This window comes from Neolamprologus multifasciatus, chromosome 3 (assembly GCF_963576455.1).
Source record: "Neolamprologus multifasciatus chromosome 3, fNeoMul1.2, whole genome shotgun sequence".
In the NCBI taxonomy this organism is placed as follows: Eukaryota; Metazoa; Chordata; class Actinopteri; order Cichliformes; family Cichlidae; genus Neolamprologus; species Neolamprologus multifasciatus.
In genome coordinates this window covers 8,661,966-8,686,359 of record NC_140441.1, presented here as the reverse complement: position 1 = coordinate 8,686,359, position 24,394 = coordinate 8,661,966, and the positions used below count along the sequence as shown (strand labels likewise).

General features: G+C 39.0%; 3 protein-coding genes across 5 annotated transcripts in view; all 3 read right to left on the bottom strand.

Moving 5' to 3' along the window:
- Positions 1 to 24,394, bottom strand: part of LOC146521432 (butyrophilin subfamily 2 member A1-like) — a 55,093-nt gene that overhangs the window by 14,634 nt on the left and 16,065 nt on the right. The window lies entirely within an intron of this gene.
- LOC146521435 (sialoadhesin-like) lies at positions 3,217 to 13,112 on the bottom strand. 3 transcript variants are annotated; one of them, XM_085154974.1, is made up of 12 exons: positions 12,030 to 13,112; positions 10,921 to 10,992; positions 9,205 to 9,300; positions 9,065 to 9,097; positions 8,023 to 8,304; positions 7,584 to 7,850; positions 6,441 to 6,746; positions 6,086 to 6,346; positions 5,221 to 5,469; positions 4,979 to 5,041; positions 4,006 to 4,057; positions 3,217 to 3,886 (listed from the first exon to the last, which is right to left on the bottom strand). In XM_085154974.1, exons 2-12 carry the CDS (start codon positions 10,964 to 10,966, stop codon positions 3,838 to 3,840), a joined length of 1,704 nt encoding a protein of 567 aa, XP_085011100.1. In that variant the 5' UTR covers positions 10,967 to 10,992; positions 12,030 to 13,112; the 3' UTR covers positions 3,217 to 3,837. The 3 variants fall into 3 exon arrangements, with proteins under 3 accessions (XP_085011100.1, XP_085011098.1, XP_085011101.1); XM_085154972.1 differs by lacking the exon at positions 12,030 to 13,112 and having other exon boundaries at positions 10,921 to 12,018; XM_085154975.1 differs by lacking the exons at positions 7,584 to 7,850; positions 12,030 to 13,112 and having other exon boundaries at positions 10,921 to 12,019.
- Positions 17,600 to 21,048, bottom strand: LOC146521434 (low affinity immunoglobulin gamma Fc region receptor II-like). Its single transcript, XM_085147082.1, has 4 exons — positions 20,983 to 21,048; positions 18,335 to 18,623; positions 18,010 to 18,255; positions 17,600 to 17,941 (listed from the first exon to the last, which is right to left on the bottom strand). The coding sequence occupies exons 1-4, from the start codon at positions 21,046 to 21,048 to the stop codon at positions 17,694 to 17,696; spliced, it is 849 nt and encodes a 282-aa protein (XP_085003208.1). The 3' UTR covers positions 17,600 to 17,693.

Sequence of the window (24,394 nt, the reverse complement as noted above, 5' to 3'; positions counted from 1 at the left end):
GTAATTTTAAATGGTTTAATAGCATGTAGAATAGCATATGTAGGCAAGTATATTTCTTCTTTTTTATCAAGTAGCAAAGACAAAAAGGAAAAAAAAAACAATGCGAAAACCAAATCTACGAGTGAAGGTTCTGTCGTTTGGGAGTATTTGAGTTGATTTTGGTCTTTTTAGGTTGGGTTTGCCAGCTTTGTGTTCTTGTTGTTTGTTTTTGTTTACTGCATGTTTATTTTATCTAAAAGCATGAAAAACTTAACATGTCAAAAATCTGCTTTTCATAATATAAATATCGTTATATAACGTTAGAAACACATCCATTTTAGTCTTTACATTGATAAAAATTTTTTATTACATTTAATAAAAACTATATTTTGTTTTTTAAATAATCTTAAAATGGTATTCTACAAATTGTGGAGCAATTTAATTTGTTTATTCTTTCTGGCTGATAGTTTGTGGGACCCAGGAAGACCGTATAACTGCATCTCTACAGTTTCTGTGCACTCCAGCCTCTTCTGTTCCATGTGAGAGGCAGGAGAAATGATCTCCACGAAAAGAAACAGAAAAAATAAAAAAAAGGTTACCTAAATATAATGTTTTTAATTTGCAAGTACATAAGCATTGTCCCTGTTTATTGAAACACGTGCCTATGTACCACAGGCCTTCAAGCTGGCACCTTTTCTTAAAAAGCCATGTCTTGAGTTAGTTGTCTTAGCTAATTATTTTGATTTTTCTATTTTCATTTTTTGGCCTGTTATGTCAGGCAGTGTAGCAATCAGAATTATTGTCTCAAAGCCAAGGAAAAAACCCAACACTGACCATACTGAGCAGGAAAAGGCCATCGGGAAGGATGAAAACTGAAATCAAAAAGAGAACATTGCAATTAATGCCTTCACGCTATGGACACTGTGTTTTACCTGTTATAATGTTATGTTGAATTAACAAATTGCTATTAATAAGTTAAACAGATGTTAATGCAAGAGTTCATCCATGTGTAGAGCTCGTCCACAGCAATGGCAGCACGGTGGCATTTCATCTCTGCTGCCACAATGACATCTAGAGGTGATTTTTCATTCAGATTGTGTTATAGAATTTTTTCACAATCTATACAAAGATTACTCAGAGTTAAAAAAGCTGCAGTCACTTAAGATCATCTATTTCTATTTCTCCACCCCGGAGGGAAGGGTAACATCTCTTGGGTCTGGGTGCCGTTTCCCCCTCTGGGGGTGAGGGTACCTGGACCCGGGGTATAGAGTATGTTTGGGGAGTGTGATTGTGTGTACATGTCCATTTACGTTTATTCCTACGTTGGTGAGTGCTGAGTGTTTGTATATGTGTGCATGAGGGTGGGAATGCATGTCTGTGTCTGTGTGTGCCTGTTTGTCTGTGTCTATATGTCAGGTCGCGTCTTAGACTCCACCTCTCTGGGAACTCCAAGGCCCTCCAAAGTGTGGAGGCCTATCTCCCCTCACCACACTCCCTGCCGGTGACTGATGCCCTCAGGGGTCGGTGCATTGTTGGTTCTTGGTGTCCGGGGCTGGGCGCTCAGGTATGTACCAGCTCACTCCCGGTGGCTACTTGGCGGGGCCTGGCGCCTGCTGCTCGGTCAGGCCTCTTCCGGGGCGCGGAGGGCCCTCGGGCCTCCGGCCTCTGTGCCTGTGGCTTGGTTCACTCTGGCACAGCTGGCTGCCGGCGTGCAGCCCCCTCTAGCTTCTGCCCGGTGGCTACTGGGTGACCCCTCGTCTGGGGATCCTCAGCCCTTCCCATGAAGGTGGCACGGATGCCCCTCCGGTGGTCCTCCTTGGGCTCTTGCACTCTGGGGCCTCTGGATGTCTGGGGCCTGGATCTCCTCCATGCCTGCTTCATGCCCTGGGGGACAGGGCTATGGCTCTCAACATCCTCTTGCACACCATTACATGGGGAAACCATTTGAATACAAGCGCGCCGATCCACACAGGTGTGCACACGGGTGTTCACTGTTCATAGACTTAAATCACACCTTTCTTGGCTGCTGCTTCAAAGCACATTGTGCGCTGTCTGTCCTGCGTGCTGCACAACAACATTCAATATTTAGTATTTACTGCTGTTTACACTTAGCTAGATTAATGCGATGGTGTTGTTTAGTATGTTGCTTTGTTTTGTTTTTTTTGCTTGTTTTCTATTCTTTTTCTCTCAACAGGTGATACCGGAGATATTTTTTTCCCCCCTTTCTCACTGTCCCTCTCCCCTTCTGTTTTTCTTTTCCTTCCTCTTTCTTTCTCCCTTTCCTATCCCTCACTCATGTCTGTCCCGTCTGTAACAACTGAAAATAAAATAAAATAAATAATAAAAACAAAGGTCGATCAAATGGACCAATACGGCAATGCCATGATGATCCATTTGGCAAAATAAATCCATTGGGTATCCTTGTTGGTCTTCAGACAACAATTCTGACGGCTAAAGAACCAAATGGGACAGGCAAAAAAAATAAAAATAAAAAAAATCATCTATTTCAGTTTTTTCTTACTTCATGGGACATCACACTGAGTGATGTCTGAATGACATCTTTTATAAGTCATTTTTGGACATCCAATTTTGGTCCATTGGAAGGGTTGTTTTGTAACACCAGGCAATGTCTTTTTTTCGACATCTGCTGAACATCTAGTGTTGTTGTTGCTACGATCTTGGTTTATGAGTTATTATTGTTCAAATGTAGTGGTTGTGGACGTCTTTTCAATGTCCAACTTAGACTCATTTTAGACATCAGTCTTTTTTTTTATGCTTCTGCATGTATAGGCTCTGTAGACCCATGTTTCCAGAGGGCAGAGGGCATATTTTCTGTACAGTTTTGTGTGATGGAATGCAAGGTGACCAACGGTCATCTACATGATGGGGTGGGCTCTTGAGCAGAATTGTCACCGGCTTCTCACAGACAGTTTTCAGAATCTGCGCATTGACAAAGACTGTCGAGTAGATAGCCCAGTTCACACTTGCACAAACTTGTCTTACTTTCCCTCAGAACTTCTCTCAGAGCAGGATACAGATCACAACGCCAATAACTTCTTTCTTGCAAAGCTTTTCACAATAAAAACAAGATACTTGTAAAAATCATTCATTTTGCTCTTTTAAACTTATGAAATACATTGTTTCATAAGTTTAAAAGAGCAAAAGGAATTTCATTTTTTTCTAAATATTTTAACCATTATTATTATACATTTTAACATGATTTTTTAAATATTTCAACACATTTTAATAAATGACAATTTCAACCTGGTTACAAACAAATAACTTGATTAACTAACATAAACAAACCAGCCAAACAAAAACAGGAAAATGTAAAATAACCAAAACAATTACCCACATGTACTTATTGAATCAATAGGCACATAATTAATCATGTTTGTTTATACATAACCCACATTCATATGCATCATGTTGATAACACCACATTAATGTTAATATTTGTAATTTTTTTTTTTTTTTACAAATTACATTTTTCGATCATGTAAATTCCCTGCACCTTTCATAGACACCCATAACAAAAATACTCAGTTACTCCGTAACAAAATATTACTCAGTTAAAATCCACATGTTGAACATCATATTGACCTTCAAGTTGGGTCACGGTTGGACGTCCAAATTTTGGAACTAGTTTGGTTGTGTATAGATGTACAGAATTATTCTTGGACCGACGGACCCAATAAAGACATGATCTGCAAGTCTAGAGCTGGAATTACTTTTTTCGTGCCATATTTGTAGATAATAGTGTATAGGTCTGTATTTTATGTATTATCTTCAAACAAATTAACAATGGAAAATGCAAAACGTGACTGATATTTGTGTAGCAGAGGAGCAACAGTGGGTTCACAAAAGGATTCTTTTTTGCTTCGCAGCTACAGCTCTCCTCACTGACCTGTAAAACATCCACATAAAGACATAGAAAGTTTTATGATGTCATGATGAGCCAAAACCTGAAATCCTTTAATCAAAAAGCCTTTACATCTCTAATTAAATATAAATAATATACTGTACCATTTCCAGTGTCTTCCATTTTTGTTTGCTGATTCATAGACAGCAGCACTACCTAAAAAAATAAATAAATCCAGCAACAATTATTTTAATGTCATTAGACTGAATAAATAACAACAACTTTTATTGTATAAATAAATCCAGAACTATGCAATATTTTCATACTGTGAGTCTTTTTAAATTAAAATCTTCTTCATTTGGCTGCTCCCTTTAAGAGTCACCACAACACATTATCTGACTCCATCTCAGCCTCCCTGTCATTCTCCACAGTCACACCAACCCTCTACATACTCGACTAGTTATGGATAGATGACACCTTATGCACCTTATCCGCCTTAATGTGTCGATACTGTGTTGGCGATATGTGCTGAATTGTAAAAAACAAAACAAAACCCCCCCAAAACATTTCAGGCTACTGGGATACTGGGATCCCAGATGATCCCAGACTGGAGAAAATCATGTTTTCTCTCTACTTGCATTGTTTAATGGGGGATAACAAGCTAGCACCTCTCCTCTTGGTGATTCGGAAATTGCAGTCAATTTGGCTCGGTCATATGATTTTTTTTAAAGCTATACACACTCAGGAATCTTCTTCTATGGTCTTCTGCTTTACCTCCTCTAGGGCAGCTCTATCTTCAACTTCCTTTGTCCACTATGCCCACTGTCCTCTGCACATATCCAAACCATCTCAGTCTCACCTTCAATCTTCTCTTCCTGAGCTGTCCCTCTGATGTACTCATTTCTACTCTTGTCTATCCTGGTCACTCCCAATGAAAATCTTAATATCCCAAATCACCCCTGACACATTGTCAAACATGTCCTGCTCCACCCTCACACACGTCTCTGTCACTTCTGACTTCCTCCAGCAGAACCACAGTTCCTCTCTTGGCACCATATCATGTCACTTAAAATTTTGACTTGTAATGCAGCCTCAGTCAAAATTAAAAATTTAATAATAACAGATTTAAGTACTGACCAGGATGAAGGGGGCTGTTTTCACTACTTTCACTCTGGCTGAAGATTTCAGGTGGTACAGTAGCTATTGTGATAACAAACATTTAAACAGTATTAAGTGACACTATATGAGACATTCTCCCAAAAAATAGAACAAGATTATTTCGATGCTCATATATATGCTAATATAACAAATGACAACTGAGTTCCTTCTCAAAGATTATGATTATTTAAAAAAAAATCACATTTTTAAATGCTACTCACACTTAACGGTCATGTAACGTGATGGTGACTCTTTTCCTGAGTACTGACACTTGTAGAAACCTTCATCAGACTTTGACACTGCCAAGAAGTTCAGCTCCTCTCGGGAATCATTTTGGATAAGTTTGTCATTGTGATAAAAAGCCACATTGGGAAAGATTTTTTTTCTTCTCAAGTTGCAACTAAGACTAACAAAAGTTCCTTCATTCACAGGATCAACAGGGATCACCATGAGAGGGCCAGAATAAAAGTCTGCAAAACATACAGATGATATTGTTTCAAATGGATCAGCTGGTGCTGGATTTTAGAAAATAAAAAAGAGGGAAAAAACATGTGCAATAATAATTACTGAATGATCAAATGTCTTATAGCTTATAGCTAAATATCTGATATGTGACTTATAAAAATAAAAAATAAAAAAATCATCCTTTCTTTTAGCTCATAGAGCCCTTTCAACTGTCAAGTGTGTACTCTGTCCCAGTGAGATCTGAGATACTATTCAGCCTCAGCTCCAACTTCTCAAACTCCATCTGCTTGTATGGGGAGTACAATTACATCATAATCTTATGGATGGATGGATGGATGGATAGATAGATAGATATTTTGCTCCTTAATTGTTCATTTCAAAAAAGGAAATATGAAATGTGTATTTACTGCTGGTACTTCAAAAATTTTGGTAAATTAATTTATAAAACATGTAATGAAATAAAAAAACAAGAGTATTATGCTGCTGAGTTGAGATTCCACAAATAAAATAATCTTTACATTTCTGCCTCTTTTTCCATGAAAGAATCGCTTAACATACATAGTGATAGAAATATTCATGAAACTAATAACACAAAAGGGAAAAAAAAAACATTCTACAAACCTTGTAAAGTGATGTTGACTGCATTGCTGAACTCTTTTAACATAGACTCACACCAGTACACTCCGTCATCTGAATATCTTGTGTCGATTGTGCATACAGATTCTCCTGACTGCCAAAAGTTGCTACAATATGGCCGGCCATTCTCTGGGAACTTCCTCACTCTCCATGAAGGAGAGTTTCCCTTACAAGTCAGTTTGACAAAGTCATTGCCTAATCTTTGCACTACAGGGCCGACTGTGAGAGACGCTGCTGATGAAGCATCTGAAAAACAATATGGATCAATAAGTGAAAGCTCAGGAAGAACACATAAAAACTAAGCATCATTACAAGTATTGAGAGACAGAAAGAAACTGACCAGCAGACCAGACAAACTTTGGATCGCTGTAGTAGGTGTAGTAGTAGTTGCTTCCTCTTTCTGCTCTGCACACATATGCTGCTGTGCTTGTCTGCCCAGTAATGATGTACGAACTCTGAGCAGTCTTGCTGCCATCAGGTAGCAGCTCATATGTGTAGGGCTCCTCTGTTATTTTATAATAAGGAACAGCTTTATACCAGGAGAAGCTCCATCCTTCAGAAGGATATTCAACCTCACAGTTCAGAGTTACTGAGGCTCCAGGACTGAGCCATGAGGGAGACACAGTGAGGACAGGATGCAGTTTAACTGTTGAAACAAGATTTTTTATTATTACAATTTTTTTTTTAGATTAGGCTTTTTTATTTATGTATTTTTTAAAATATTATTGCTAGACGATGGTTCTGCAAATCAGGCCAGGTTCACTCTGCCCTTTTGAACACTAATCTTATCACTCTAGTTTAGTGTCTGTTTACTTTTGAATAAAAACATTTAAATAACTGGATGAAAACATGTAAATAAATATCACCAAATCTTGACAGTGGAATTACAAACTGTACCACTGTCATACATAATACTAATTTTATTGTTGTCATTTGAACCACACCATGTCACAATAAGCTGTGTGTGGCACACATAAAGTTACACACTGGAGAACACAATAACAGACACTGAGATACAACTGGAAAAACACGACATTTAGATGTGACAGACTGGGAGGGAGTAAAAAAAAAGGGAAATTTGCACAAAGATGCTGAAGACAGAACATGGAGATCAGACAAGGACAGACTAGACATGAAAGAGGGAACCAACATAAAACAAGAAATCCAGTGCTATAGCTACCACATTCAGAAAAAAAAAAAACACATTCTAGAACATACATAATTTATTAACTCTAAGGATAAAGAATCATACGGTCAGAACAAACTCAAAATACTGGGTCATTATTTAATGAATCAATCAAGTGACTGGACTTCTTTAAGTCTCTTGAAGAAACTTAAAGAAGTCGAGTTGCTTTTCTTTCCACGCTCCTTAGATTACCATGTCCTGGATGAATGAGAATCTGCACAGACAAGTTATCGTATGTCTTTTTTTAATGCTAATTTGGATGAAACAGTTTATATGGATGAAAGATGGCTAACTTACATGATACAGTTACTGGAATGACATTACTCCACTGTGTGAAGGAAAGATCTGTTTTGCCTCTGCATTGATAGTCTCCATTGTCATCCCAACCAACATTGTAGAATGTTCTTTCATTGGTTGTATAATATGTGGTAAACCTTTTTGGTCTCCAATCATAGCTCCAGTAAGTTCCTTCACCTCCCTGGATGTCACATCTGACAGTGAATGTTTCACCCATGTATATCTTAGTCCAGTTGGGCTTCAGGGTCAAAATGGCCGTAATAGGAACTGTTCACATAAAATATTAAATTTAAAGAAAAACAGAAGCATTGTCTAATTCAGTCCAATTAAATTTATTTACATAGCGCCAAATGATGCCAACAATTGCATTATATACAAAACTAAGGACAGATCACATAACTTTAACTTCCATGGCTAAGAGATAAATAGCAGAACTTACGAGTGTCTTCAATGATGGCAGCATTACTTTGGTGTGTGATGCTACCTGAATCGCTTCTTCCTCTGCAGTGGTAGATACCTCCTTGTGACACATTAATAGCTTTCTTCCCGTCATATTCTGTCATCGGCTCGTCTTTAGAGCCATATGTGGCAGCTCGGTACCACAAAATGGTCCAGTTGTCAGAGCCCTCCACAAAGCAGCTCAGTGTCACGTTGCCCCCTAGTGGTATCTCATACGTCATTGGTCTCAGTATGGCAGTGGGTGTGTCAAAAGGGTACTTAACTTTTCCAGTAGTATTTAGAGAAAAGCAAAGAGAGAGATATTTATATTAAAAGCTGTTGTTTCAGTTATTTTATCTTCGCAACAAAAACAAAACAGTGTAAAAAAGCAGCATAAAACACAATGTTCAACTTATTCTGCCAAAATAATAACTTGCACTGAAATTGTCCAAATTCGGATGTTAGGGGTATGTATAACTCTGAGTTTGTTAGCTTTCCCTAACACCACATATAACAGTGGCTGTTTTATCATGAGTCCAGCTGGGTCTAGGACCTCAATAAACTGAATATGAACTGTTTACATAAAAATATCCATTTAGGAGATGAAAAAAACAAAACAAAAAAACAACAACGTTGGTTTTTATAACATAACAATAAATACAAATGAGCTAGCTGGGTCACTATTTATGCATGTGTTGTTGTTTGTAAGACAACAACACATGCATAAATAATTATGTAAGCAACTTAAATTTATAGTCTTTATTTTGTACTAGGTTTTTTTCTTCTTTTTATTTCTTCTCATATTTATTCTGCTCAATATTAGAGGCTTTTGGTGTCTTTGTGATAATAGCACACTTTAGCCAGTGTTAAAACTACTCTTCATGCAGCCACAATTTGAGACAAGCTACTCATCGTACAGTACAGGTACATAGAATTAACTGTTACATATGTACAAGATAAATACAGAGAAAATGTAATGCTAATTGTAACTTAGAGTGTGGATAGGTTATATATTATAAAAGAGAAAGAAAACAACTTCTTACCTTGAGCATCATCAGAGAAAAGTGCTGCAAGCTCTGTAGCAAAGATTAAATCAGGACATTATCAAATTAGCAGACAATCAAAATCATTAGACGATGGAAAAAGGGAAGATTTACAAACACACACACACACACACACATACTGGTATGGGTGGTATGCTTTCCCCTTTTCTCAAACACTGCTAGACGAAGTAGTCTTTCCACAGGTCCTGGACTCCTGAATGTATGGCTGCGCTGTTCTAAAAAGTATGGGGAAAAAATGGGTCACTTCAAAGCTCTTACACTCTGTGTGGAAGTTAATAAAATCTAAAACACACCAACTGGACATTTTGAATTTAGGCAAATATGTTGTTCATAAGGTCAAAACAAACAGTTTATAAGGACTTTAAAGGGACAATGATGTCATTTATTAAATCCCACCTCATTGACATAAATGCACCTTTGACATAACTGTGTTACTGGAACAGCAGTATTTTATTGACAAAAAAGTGGTTTTGCTAAACATTGCCAAATCTCGTTTGGCTCTTGGCGAAGGCGGTCACACTTTTTTCCTCTCCTCCTCTCCCTTAGCTTCCCTGCTTAGCCTCTATGTCCTTGTCTAGTCTTGTGTTTTTTGTATTACTTTTCCCTGGAACACTCTCTCACAGTATGTTTCTAAAACCTAAAAGAGAATTATGGATTTGATAAACTGGTCCCTGAATGCTATTGACACCCTTTTCTCAACGAGAAGTCTGGGCTCAGGAGAACCCGAGTGCCCTGGAGGGACTTTCCCTGCCGGATACACGATGGACTGGTGGCAGAAATGGAGAATCGTGTGCCTGGCGGGACTGTCGATCGAAGACACTGAAGATATCTACCTATTTGGAACCATGATAACAGGGTTCTTGCTGATTGGAGCTGGCTTGGCCCTGACTTATCGAAGAATTAAGAAAGCGGAACCGGCTGTTCAAACCCCCACAAGGCTGCCCGTTATACTCAGAATAAGACCTCTGAGCGCAAACTGGATCACATCTTGGAGCAGCTCACTGCGGTCGTGAGTTCTCAGAATCGGCTCTTTGAGCACAAGAATGACAACATCACGGAGGGCAACCTGCATGTGGCGAATAAAGCCTTGATTGATTGATTAAAATATATAAATCAAAATATATTAAAAAATATTGTGAAAATAAAGAAAAAAAAAGTTACTCTGGTTTTACAAAAGCTTTTTTCTTGTTTGAAGAACAGCTGGAGGGCTGTAGTCATAGTTGGTTCTTGTTCCCATCTCCACACAGGATCCTTGGATTTCAGAGTGGTCATTGGGTTCTTGGTCAGTGTTCTCACTAAAGCCAGTCTATGTCAACTGCTCAGTTTGGGCAGCTGAATAGTTCTTACAACTGTCCTATTTGTGCCAAACCTCTTCCATTTGAAAATTATGGAACCATCAGTAGGGCAGAACATTTTCTGCAGCCTTGCACAGAGCTTTGCATTGTAAAAGCTCTATAAAGAGGTGTATGCCTTTCCATATCATGTCTAATCAGTTTTGGTCCACAGGTGTACTCCAGTCAAGCTTTGGAAGCATCTTAGCAATGATCAATTCATTTATTTTATTTCGATTACAATTTATCTTCATGAGATACTGAGAGTAGATTATTAAGAAAAAAATGAAATTGAATAACTCTTGCATCAAGATTCAACATAAAAAGGTAAACAAGGATATATACAAAGAATTAATTATTTGAATTGAATGCAAAACCAACATTTATCTAATAAGAGTCGTCATGTAACTCAATGGAAAGTTAAATCATAAGCCAACCCTCCTGACTCGTTGTTCCTCTTTCCTCTGTAAGAATGCATTCAAAACGACTGGTGCATGTGTTTACCTGAAAGTGCAATGAGAGCAGATAGGAAGAGCAGGGGGTGGAGCATCTTGTAGGGAGACAGCTGAAAGGGAACTATAAGACAACAATGATCGAAACCACTAAATAGAAAGTCAAAGCCACATTCTGAACAGTGCACATTATTTAAAAAATGATAACATGACAACAGACTCAGTGTTTGAACAAAGAAAGTGTAATGATTGTAATTCATCTCTAAAATCTGATTCCTCACACTGATATTTCACACATTTCTCTAGACTGGAAGAGAACTTAATTTGCTATTTTTGTTTTTATTTAATAATCAAATCCAAAGGTTTAAAGCATTCCTCGCCCAGCATATTTACTATAATTTGTCTGTCACACAGTCACTAGATTTTTTTCAGTAAATACCAGACATGTTTCATTTCTGGGATGTAGAGTTTGGAGTTCAACTCAAACATAACCAGCTGTGTGACTGTGATAAACACACTTGTGTTGTGGGTGAAAAGTCACTTCTTGATTCTGCCTCAAACAACAGAATAAAAAAAAAAAAATCAGTTACATTTTTTAAATGAGTCACTTAGTGCAAATCTTTGCAGAGCAAACAATTATTTTTAATACCATCCTAGATTCCTTACAAACAAAACTGGGATTAAGCAACAAAATATGAAAACTAACATAACATAAGATCTACATATACCTTGACTGACTCTGTTAAAAGTCACAGATTAATTTCAGGCAATCGTTAAAATATAATTTTACACAGAGGGATGGAGTTCAGTAAAGTATTTTGTTTTTGCACTCATTTTTGCACTCATTATTTAAAAGTGTTTTTTAAAAAGTTACTTCCTGTTATTTCTCCAGATGACCCCACAGAGCTGCCCTTGGATCTCTGTGTTTTTATTGTTTCGCTTGTGCAGCTTGTTTACAGTCCTAAAACTGATGTGTTTCCAGTAGAACTTTGCAATGTGGATGTAAGTAAGTAGGTAAAGTTTATTTAAATAACACTTTTCACATATATAAAAGTGTCAAAATAAAAGACAATATTGAAAAGAGATTCATGTTAAAACTGAATAAGAATAAATAAAGTACAGGTACTGGTGTGCTGAGGAGTAGATTGCGGCTCATCTTACCTTGGCTCTGATGAAGGCTGCTGTTCAGAAGGCGATCCTGGTGCAGCTGGACAGATTTGTTTGTGAGGACAGCTCTGTTTATGTGCGTCCTCTCCTTTGTTCACGCCCAGGATAGGATGGGTGGAGGTGTAGTTCACAGTTGAGCTGCCTGATGGGAACCTCCCACTGATGATTCATTACGTAAAAACGAGGGCTTGACTGCTCCAATCAGAGAGCATACTTAATTGCACCTCTGCTTAAAAGGGTAGCAACAGAGTTAGCTGGATAACTTCTATAACTCACAGTACTTTGAGTATTGCTAGTGTTTTCTGCAAATATTGCAGCTTCATTTTTCCATTTTAGTTCCTCAGTTCTCATTTTTACCGATCAGTGTTCCTGGTAACTGACTGGAGCATATACAACTGTAGATAAACTCCTCTGAATTGATGGCTGTGACTGGTTAATGTGTGATATTAATTACACATCGCACATTGCCAGATTTCATAGCAATCAACAGATCCTGAAATCCTGCCCAACTAATAAAATGGGTGGGCTTTGGAACATGAGAGGCCTTTTAGGCTACTTTTAGGTTATTGTAAGACTGTGACTTAAGTGTCATTAAAACCATTAAGATTTTGTAATATGTGAAGTCAAAATAAAATAAAATGAAAAAACATCTGCTTTATATGTTACGTCTGATGTTGGTATCATCACAGTTAAAGTGGGATTTGGCAGATTTCCAACCCTTACCCGTATTTTAAGTTTAACCTGCCAAGCACTGTGACGACGTCTGTCAGCATTCTGTCACTCTGAAGATTCTTCAGTGATAAGTCAGCGACGATTCCTGGAGCAGGGGTGCATTCCTTTTACTCACGCTAAAGTGAGCAGTAGCACTGTGTGCATAAATCCTGCTTTTCACCTGCTGTATGTGCAATATATATGTGTGGTATTTATTGAACTTAAAGCAAAGAATATGAAATAAACCATCTGTCAGCCTGGCTGTAGCACAACAGACACTCTGCTACAAATGCCAGTTTGTGCCTCTTTATGAGGTTCATGAGTCCTACAGCTTTGGTGTCACTATTGCAAATAAAGTTAAAAGTAGTTAAGTGACCAACACTAGTGTAATTTACTAAGAACTGCAGTATGTAAAGCCAAAAACCCCCAAACTCTATTGTTGCACTTGATGTGGGTGTGATCATGGGTTAAAGTGTAACTGGTTGCACAGCCAATCGTGGCTGCTTAGGAACTCTTAGCCAGCATAAAGCCAATGTAAAGGGAGAATCTGCCAAATAATAAAATTATTAAAAACTTGTAGATGTTAACAGTTGCACTGCAAACAAATCAGTCAAATCAGAGCCTGATGTTCCACTCCTTGTAACTCGTGTAGTTTTGATGCCAAGCAACTACACATACAGTCATACAGTGCTTTGCAGAACTCTTGAGCCTCCTCTCACTTCTTAATTTCATCTTCAAAACAATTTTTTTTAATTTTTAAAGTGCTCTTGAGTGATATTTATAGGTTTTCTAAAGGTTTTTCAGTTTTTTCTTTGGACATTAGCAGGTTTTTCACTTTGTTCCAGTCCCATCCATGTATCCAGCTATTTTCATAAGACTCTTTCATACAGTTTGGCAGGAAGGTGCATAAGTTGACTCCCAAAGAGCTGAAGACTATCACAGCATAGTGTGCAGGATTTCCTGAAGAACTGAGAAAAACGGACCAGTGGAGGAGAAAAGAATTATCAGGCTTGAAAAACAAATTTAATAAATTCATGTGTAGGCTGGTTCTCAGGAGGATATATAATATAATCTACAACAGAAAATGAAGAAAAAGAAATTAAGAATGTGATCAAGTAAAAGGATGGGACAGAAAATTAATAAAATAAATCTGCCGATATACAAAGAAGCACTTTGAAAGATCTCCAGAAAACCTGTGGAACTACTTATCAACACTACTTGACATAGAGAGGAATGTCTGGCTTCTTGGTAGGAAAAGATGAAGAAGTGACAAGTGAAGGGTGGATCAAGAACACTAAACACTACTGTGCATTTCTTTGCTGTACATTCTTCCTGGGTGAAACATTTGACTTCAGTGCTATGTACTAAAACAAAGTGCAACACGAACTATGTCATGCCAAGCTTGTACACTTTGTCAAGACCTGAGTGGCAGCATTCAGTCACTCAGAGATAAGTCTCAGAGATAAGTCAGTAGTGGCACAGCTCATTCCTGGAATTCAGTTTTCCATCATTTGCTCTATTTTCCTGAAGAGAACAACAGGATGCAAAAGTCTTTCTAATGTTTTCCAAGCAGCCAGATGTTCTAGTAGATTTGTTTAAGTGGTCTTCAGTAATAGTTCTTACCTTGACTTACAGTCCTGACAGTGGTGCTATTTAAAAAAAACAATGTTTGTTGCCACATGAAGAATGCATTGGGGATTCATCAATACTGAAGTTGCATTAAACTAAGGCATGGGGTGCAGCACTGTATCCTGGGAATAGATGAACTACATGTGGTCATTGTGAACTTATAGAGTTTGTCATGATTAGGCTGTGTGCAGGCAGGATGAGGACCCAAACGCAAGCTCACGGAGGCAGGAATGAACTCAAAACACAGTTTTATTGCTGACAGAAGTTAAGGCGATACAAAATAATATGAAACTAAACTGGGAAGTCATAAAGGAACTGACTCACGAGGACCCACACGGAGGGGCACAGAGTCATGACGGAGAACGCAACACTGAACTGAGGGAGACATAAATACACAGAGGGTTAACGAGGGAAGTGGGAGCACACAGGGAACACAGCTGACACAGATAATCGTAACGAGACAAGGCAGGAGTGAACACAACATGACGCATACTGACGAGAGACTGTCAAAGTAAAACAGGAAGTACACGGAGGTTCAGACAGGAGGTGAGAGAGCACGGGGAGAGCCATAAGAGAGACATAAGGGCAGGGGAAAACATGGAATAAAACACAAGGAGGGGAAACGAGGGCTCACAGATACACACAGGGCGTAATCAAATAAGGAACATCTTAACAGAACAACCTAGGAACCAAGGCATGAATAAAGAACAAAATACAAAACACACGACAACTAAGAATACTGGGCCAACATGGCCCAGGACCATGACATTGTTACTCATTATTACGTGTACATTTTTCACCTCAGTACACAGACTCAGATTTCACTCGTTGTCTAAGTAGGCGATCTCACCAGTGAGTTAAACTGTCCAAATGCACAGCAGACATAAACATATTTGTAGGTTGGTTAAAAAATAATAATTTGGACCTCTGTGTAATTTTTGCCTTTCACAATTAATTGGATTTTTTTTTTTCAATAACTCTTTCAATAACAGAGAATAGGCTCCTGTGAGAAACTATGTGCTCAGTATTGCTTCTTGCTTCTTTTCCAGTGGGAGTAATGTTAGTAGATATGTTTCTACAGCAAGAAGACATTAAATTAAACACTTGTAGACTAAACACCTCTTTTGCAATGCACCATGTTTTTGACTTTGTCTGTTGAAGGTCCATCCCATTTTGTTAAGCAGGTAAAGTTTTCAAACTTTAGGATTTATTACAGCTAATTTATGCTGCCTGTAAGATTGCTCAACGTGACAGATTTGGTGGTGAGTCAGTGGAAGGACACACAGATCTCTAAAAGGTAGATAACCTGACTGCCATTAGGTATTAGGAAGAAATTATTGCCAGACAAAAAAAAAACACATTGTGGGTGAGTGGCTGAAGTCAGTTGGGAAACCGCACACGAAATTAAATACATGAAAACATGTCAGTACCTGTAAGATACCTTCATTGGTAGTTCTTTATGTTCACTATTTGATAGCAAACCTTCTGTTTTAATATAAGAGAATTTCAACTTATTAGTTACTTTGATTAAGTTTTGTCTTAGTATTTTCTTGTGTTGCACATTTTTGACACTTTTTTTTTCTACCTAACTGTGGTTCAGCACAGAGGAAGTGAGCTGGAGGTGGTTTGATTACTGATGAGTGACTGCATCAGTAATCAGTCTGCTTTAACCACAGACTTGCTGTTAGAAAAACTGAGACACAGAGACAAAGACCAAAACTGTGACAGGATCTTGCCATCAGTGTGGGAGAAACACATTTCTATAGTCTTTGTTTTAGCCAGAAAACAGGAAACGGTTCATGAAGGTTGACCTGCAGCAGCCTTCCTGCCAACACTACACAGAAAAAAAAGAAACTATGGGCTCAAATTGAGTCATAAATATTTTGTACTTGTAAATCAAATGCATATTTGTGTTTTGTAACCTCGTAAAACAAAATATGTGGCAATTTAATGTTTGTGCGTCTACAGATGAGAATTACAGAGTTACACATTTTTTGCTTAAGGTCTGGTTACAGATACAAAGCAAAAACCTGCATGTAAAACATCTGCGCTCAAGTTTCCTGGCTGCATGTGGCTTTCAACTTAGACGTACAAATTTTGACCTGATTTTTCTTCCTTTCAGCTGATTGGTCAATGTCATCTCAATCAGAAATTTAACAATCCAGAGGGTGCGTTAGGCAGAGTTTTACACGCAGTTTTTTACGAAATATTTATGACCACACTTTGAGCTCATGCAAAACAGACTGTGAGCCACCACAAAGTCACAAAACTATGCAAATTTGTGCAAAATATGATGGACGCCATCTCAAAGAAAATTTTACTCATCTTATACTTAGACTGCAAAACTCTGGGGTTGACATTTTTGCCAGTGTTATGGTACAAAGAGTGCCAAGAAAATATCGCCCACATCTCTACACCATGACCATCATCAACCTGAACTGCTGATAAAAGGAAGGATGGCTCCATGCTTTCATAACATTGTTGTAGCCCATCTGATTCATAGTGTAAACATTGTCATAGATGCTATCCTGCATACTTTGATTGTAACAAGTGCTTATCTGAGTTATTATGAACCTACTGTGCCATCAAAGCAATCTGATCATTCACGTCAGACCTATGACATCAATTAGGAAGTTTCTCCCACAGAACACTGTTTTCTACTTCTGCTTTGTATTTTGATTTACTAAAATATAAATGTTTTAGGGTCCCAGGGGAGTCTAGGTCACAGCTTTGGAAGGTGCTTCAGGTCGAGAGGAGGTTAGGTGTAAGTGGTGGTGCTACAGAAAAAGCTGAGAGCAAACACACCACAAATGGCTAAAACAGAGACACAGTCAAAGTTTCAGTTACACAGAGAAGTGTCAAATGAGAGTCTGCAGGCTGTGATGTACATGAGTCTGTGGAAAACAACACAGGTTGTGTGCATTTACTACCACAGTATATAGATACGGACGTCATGTTAACTGCTGACATGTACTTGTGTTGTTGTTGATCAAGCCTGCCTGGTGCTAACATAAAACCTATAATATAAAAATGTGACACAACAACATCAGGATGTCAACAAGCTCTTTCTGTCATACTGACATGTAAAAAAAAAGCTGACAGAACAATCAAAATGTATTCATAAAGTTCACACAAACAAAGACTCGCATTGTGATGTCACATAAAATTCAGTCACAGTGACCTAAAAACCACATAAGCTCAGAACTGATGCTCAGAGGTCACCGCCGCAATATCATCATAGTCCTCAAACATTCTCTGCTCAGCATTGGCTGCTGTTGCCAAGATGACGGTGGGGTCATTTCCTGTAACATGAGGTCATCAGATATTTTTAAATGAGGCGAAAGCAATTGAGTTCGATAAATAATCAAGGATACTCAGAGTCTTACCTTTGGCTCTGTGTTGATATAAAGACACCAAGAGGAGAGTGGAGATGAAGTATGGACAGAACACCACCAGGTGACAGACCAGCCTGATCACTAGAGGGAGGGTGGTGGAGGAAGGGGACAAAGCAGAGGTAGGGTACATATTTGTAGAGGTGGTGGGCAAGGTTGTGGTTGTAGGTCTCCCTGCAGAGAGTTCTGGTCAGTGAATATATGGAGAAAATAAGAGGTGAAATCAGAGTGAAAATCCTCACCTGTGACAGTGATCCAGCTGGATGGAGACTCTCCATGACCGCCGATGTCACACTTGTAGAGGCCTTCATCAGACCTGGAAACATGCTGGATGGTCATGTGACCTGTAGGCTGCTTCCTGATGAGGGAGCCATCTTTATAGAAAGCAGCTGGGAGGTTGGAGGGAGTGGTCTTTGTTTCACAGAGCAGAGTGACGTCATCTCCCTCCATCACAGGGAGGACAGGACTCTGCAAGATCACTGATCCACCTCAACACAGAGACAAACTACAGCATTTCATCCATTTACACACAGCTTCATCAACACTAACTCCACACACTCAGCTTACCAGTGACTGTCAGGTTAACCATGTTACTGATGGGAGCCTCTCTGGACTCACACCAGTAAACTCCACTGTCAGATGTGTAAATGTAGCTGATGTTACAGGAAGAATCAGCTGCTTCTCCCCAGTCATCTCCACACTGAGTCCTCTGTCTTTTTCTTGTGTTTCTCCTCAGAGTCCATCCAGCAGAGCTGTCGTCCTCCTCACAGCTCAGAGACACGAAGTCTCTAATAAAAAACTGAGAACTGCTGGGACTCACAGTCAGACGAGCTGTGAAGAGAATATTTAGTAATTTCTATTACGTAAAATAAATGATGTGACTCTACTTCCCTTATACCTATGAGGGTTAAATATTTAGCAGGCTGAAGTGATCAGTTTCTGCATGATTGTCATGTCATGCTACAAGAAATCTCAAAAAAGGACGAGGCACTTAGTGAGGTTCAGTTCATGTCAGGTTTAAACTGTGACAGAAGAAGGTTACTGACCTTGGTTTGTTGTGCAGCTCAGCAGTGAGATCAGAACTAAAGAGAAATGACACTCAGGTTGATTTGAGTTTGACATTTAACTAAACAGGAGTAAAAACAAATCCACCAGACTGTGGACAACACAGACGTCATGTTTTTTTTTCCTGAGTTGTGCACTGATGAGAAGAGAAAGGATGAAACAGTTTTCTCTTTCGTGTCCTACACAGAGTGTGCTGGACTATAGTGCTGATAATCTGTTAATATGAGCAGGGACACGGTGTAAAGTAGTACATTTACTCGAGTAGTTAATGGAAATTCTACATACTTTATACTATGTTTAAGCATTTCTTTGTTTTGCACATTTCAACTTCAGCTCAGCAGTTGGTTGGACACATACGCTGGACTCACAACAAGGGAAACAAACTCAAAACAGCTTTAATGCTGAAATTGTTCAAAATACAAAAAACAAAGCAAGGCAGTGCTGGAGCCAGGAGTACAAAACTAGGAATCTAGGGAAAGACACAAAAAACAGGAGCACACTGCATTGCAGGCACGATGACAGACAAGGGGAGAGTATAAAGTTGGGAATAAATCAGGAATAACAAGAACAGGGTGAATTAACTAGATACTTAAGAGACAAAAATCAACCAAAATAAAATAAAACAGGAAGTAACAGATAATAAGCTCACATATGTGAATTTAACATAGAGAGAGAAGACAAACATGGAGGCAAGACTGAAGGAACAGAATAAGAACACAAAAGGCTCGTCATAAAATGTCAAGGAACTAAAAGCATAACAAGAAATTCAGAAGCACCAGAAAAGCAAAACTAACATCTAAACAAAGACTATGGAGCACAAACATAACATCTATCTTAAGACCAAAAAGAAAGCCACAAACCCACAACACACAGAATAAACGAGCATCAGGACAGAAGAACTGAAATAACAGCAAAAAGAACTAGTATCAGGTAAACTGATGTAAAGACCAATGAACCATAAGAAATAATAACAAGCTAAATGTCAACAGTGCAAAATACAGAACCAAGATACAAATACACAAAAAGCTGAGAAATATAAACAGAGGAATTTTACTTTTTGGATAGTGAAATCTTTGTATTAATACCTTCTGATATCTATGAAAGTAGCTTCTTTTAGAATTTTTTAAAATTGCTGTTGAGCACAAACCACATTAAACTACACTAAATGTCATGCATCTGTATGACGGATGTACATAAAACTGTAAATCAGTGTATCCATGTCAATTTTCTGCACTGAATTAATTTATTATGAAATATTCCGATTTCCTGTTGACCCTCTTCCTTCTTTTTGGTGTCCTTGATGAAAACTCATCTACTGCTCTCCTATTCTAATCCAACCTGAATGCATGTTCCTGAAGAAACAACAGATATTCATAGATAATCATTTCAGTGTACTTACTGAGCAGCCACAGCAGAGATGTGTTCTTCATTCTACTCTCTGTGATATCAGGTCAACACTTTAACCAGTTCACAGTCAGTTAAAGTCAAACCGTAATCCTCTGCCCTGTGACAGGATGTAAGTGTTGTGGTTTTTCGTGGAAGCAAAGTTTCTTTTTCTGACTGCAACAAATACGAGAGAAAAAAAGCTTTAAAACGGTAAAACTGACTGTTAAGTGACTGTAGACATGGGCCCCAACAAATTTAGTTAACATAAAGGGGAACAGATCCCTTCACTGACTTAAAAAAAACCAAACAAACATTGTGAGTGGCTGAAGTCAGTCAGGAAACCACACACACACAAATCCCCACCAAAAACATGTAAATAACAAAAGAAAAATGATATTTGCAGATCGTCCGCATGGTGCCTTCACTGACACGATGATATCTTTGTCATTACAGGGCAAACTATTCTTATCTCAATAATGATCATCAATGATTTATTTAATTTTTATCTTAAACGTTGGTTGTGTTGATCGTGTTGTTGATTCGTGGAAACAACTTGCATCTTCCTGTAGCTGACCACAGTTCAGCTGAGAGGAAGTGAGTTGGAGGTGGTACGAATGCAGTTGGACTGATTGCATCTCTCGGCTTTAACCACTGATGTGCTGTCATGGCTGAAAGGCTTCAGGCAGGTTGACCACCACTGACTTCCTGAAAACACTAACCCCAAAAAACTGTGAGCCACCATAAAGTCACAGACTCACTCTTACCATCACAGATGTCCATAATGCACTGAGCAGAATCAACACTCGCAAAGCTGTTGGCCCTGACGACATTCCAATGTGTGCTTCAAGGATGTGCTGAGCAGCTTGCAGAGGTCTTTACCGATATCGTTAACCTGTTAACCATTATCTGTCCTCCAGTTTCCTCGTTAACGTTCGTTCACCTTTTTGCTGTGTGTCTCCCATTGTCTTCCTATATTATTAGAATTCTCCCAGTTTAGTTTTGATATTATTTTGTATTACTTCTGAGCCTGCAACAAAAACAATGTTTTTGAGTTCACGTTTTGCCTCTTTGGGTCCTCTTACCCTGCCTGCACACAGTCAATCCATGACAAAACAGCACGACCACAAGCACTGGAGGACACACTATGGCTGTGTCCCAATTTAGCGACCGCACGCTTGGAGTACGCATTTTGAGACCTATTACATCACAGATGTCCCAATCCGAAGTGTATTCCAAATGCATACTCCAAATGCGCCGTCGATTTCCCCAAATATCAAGCGTGGTCCGGTGCACGCTTCGTACTGTCTCCAGGTTAAAAACAGTGATACACCACCTGCTGTCAGGCCTTCGGGTATCAGGCTTGTGATGTTCTCCTTTATCTTAGTGGACAGAAATTATTTTTTGGAATGGCAAAAATAACTTGTATGGCATCTTATTTGATGCAGAACACCTGGTTGTTTTGAAAATAGTTTGAAATGTTTATTTAAAAAAACACCTTGGCTGCATTTTTAGATAAATAGCTGCAAAAAACTTTGTTTGCAAAACTCAGTAACTTTTTTGAACAAGTAACTAGTAACTTTTTCATTACTTTTTTAAAATTACTTTTTCAAAATGACTTGCCCAACATTGTCATTATATACTGTATTTTGCAGACAAAGAGTTACAGGACTCTCTCCCAGTGCACAGCAGGAACTTCATGCAGACTCATAATAAAGTCAGAGCTTTATATAAAAAACTGTTAAGTGTGTTTTCAAAATTGTAGTTCAAGTTATTTTACATTCCAATAGTGTTAACATACTACACAGGTCATGACATTTTTTTAATTTTCAAGTTCCAGTATCAATTCGCAGCCTAGTATAGAGCCACAGTAGCACAGTTGTTTAATATCAACCACAAAGATTTTGAGCTGCAGCTCATACTCTGTGTGACTTTCGCCTCAGGCTCTGATAGTAGATTTACAGTAATTTAATGTAAGTTAAATATTGTTCTGACAGAACTTATTGCAGCTGACTGTTAGCAGCTGTTAAGCCTGTTAAAAACAGTTATTATACTTTGATATTTGCTCCTTTTTCTTTTTTTAAATTTATTTATTTATGTTACATTTTAGGGATTAGTCTGGATCAAAGCCATCATTATTTAGGTTGTTCTTGATCTATCTTTTGTCTGCATGATTAAATATGGCAAACATTGTCAGTTACTCTTATCTGTCAGCTGTCAAAGTAAGTAAAAAACCAAACAAACAAAAACAAATAGGACTGAAAGAAGACAGTCTATATTGAACTCAGCAAAAAGAGCAATTACCCAACTTTTTGGATATTATATGTCATTACTATTTAACAACATTAAGTTATTTAATTTTAAATATCCACATGGTTAGTAGCGGCAGCTTTATTGCTGGAATTTGTCCACTGTTATACATCAATCTAAAAACTTACACCTGGCAGATGTCGATGGCCCCAGTGCGAGACTACGATGGGACCCCGGGCCCCAGAGAACTGCTACACATCAATCTGAGCTCCCACTACACAACAAAGAGAACCATGCAATGAAATGTAAGTGTCCTGAGGTTAGTACATACCAGCTGCTAGAAAGATAGCTTTGTTTTTATTTAATTCTTATTTTTTTATGCTTGTACTGCACCCAGGCCCCACCCTCCAGCATAAGCAGCTCCAGTTAACAATATCACAGTTGTAAAGTGGGGCTGAGACCATGGACAACAATATTTCCTGACAACCAACATTCATCTATTAGGGTTGTCAGGACATAGTGAATGGTAGATGGACTGATTCTTTTTTTTTTTTTTTTTTTTTTTTTTTTGCCTGTCCCGTTTGGTTCTTTTGCCATCAGAATTATTGTCTAAAGGCGAAGAAAGATGCCCAACGGATTTTCTTTACCAAATTGACCATCCCAGCTTTGCCGTAATGGTCCATTTGATTCACCTTTTATTCTTTATTTTATTTTCACTTGCTGAATACGGGACAGACTTGACTGGGGGAAAGAAAAGGGAGAAAGAAAGAGGGGAAGAAAAACAGTTGAGAAGAGGGACGGGGGAGAAGGGCAAAAAACAAAAACCAACAGAATAAGCAGAAGAAAAAAAAAAAAAAAAAAAAATACATATATCGATCACCTGGATCACCTGTTGAGAAAGAAAAAAGAAAACAAGCAGAAGAAAACGAGAGTAATACAATAAACCACATCACAATGATATATGGGAATATGACAGTAAATACTAAATATTAAACATTATTGTGCAGCACGTAAGATCGACAGCACAGTGTGCATTGAGGTAGGAGCCAAAAAGGGTGTAGTTTGTGTGTGTGATCACCCGTGTGTACACCTGTGAGCATGGACGCGCTTGTTTTCTTAAAAGGTTCCCTCATGTAATGATCTGCTAGAGGGTGTGGGGGGCCACTGCCCCGTCCTCCAGGGCATGAAGCAGGTATGGAGGAGATCAAAACCCCAGACATCCAGAGGCCCCCAGAACACAAGAGACCAAGGAAGACCAACAGAGGGGCAGCCGCGCCACTGTCCCAGAAAGAGCTGAGGAGAGTCCCAGATGAGGGGTCACCCAGCAGCCACGGAGCAGAAGCCAGGGGGGGCTGCAGTGACGTGCCCGTGAGCTCCGCCGGCAGCCAGCTGTGCCTGAGTGACCGAGCCCCAGGCCGAGAGGCCGGGGGCACCCCACCTCCGAAGTGGCCCAAGCGAGCCCCAGGCTCCAGGCCCCGATAAGCAGCCGCCAAGGAGTGAGCCGGTGTGTACCCGGACGCCCACCCCCGGACACAAAGAACCACCAACGCACCGACGTCTGAGGGAGTCCGCCCCCGGCAGGGGAAGTGGTGGGGGGGGGGGGGGGGGGGGGCTATATAAGAATCAGATGGACTGATTCTTATATAGCACTTTTCTACTCTCCCAGAGTACTCAAAACGCTGTATACAACATGCCTCATTCACCCCACTCACACTCCGATGAACTCATCAACTTGGGGTTCGTATCTTACCCAAGGAAATGTGGCATGCAGACCAGTGAAGCCAAGGATCAAACCACCAACCTTCCAATCAGTAGCTGATGTGCTCCACCACCTGAGCCAAAACCACCCCAGACTCAAGCACACATATGTGTGTGTTTGAGTCAGTGTGTGTTTGAGTCAAACACATATGCTGACTGTAATTTGCAACG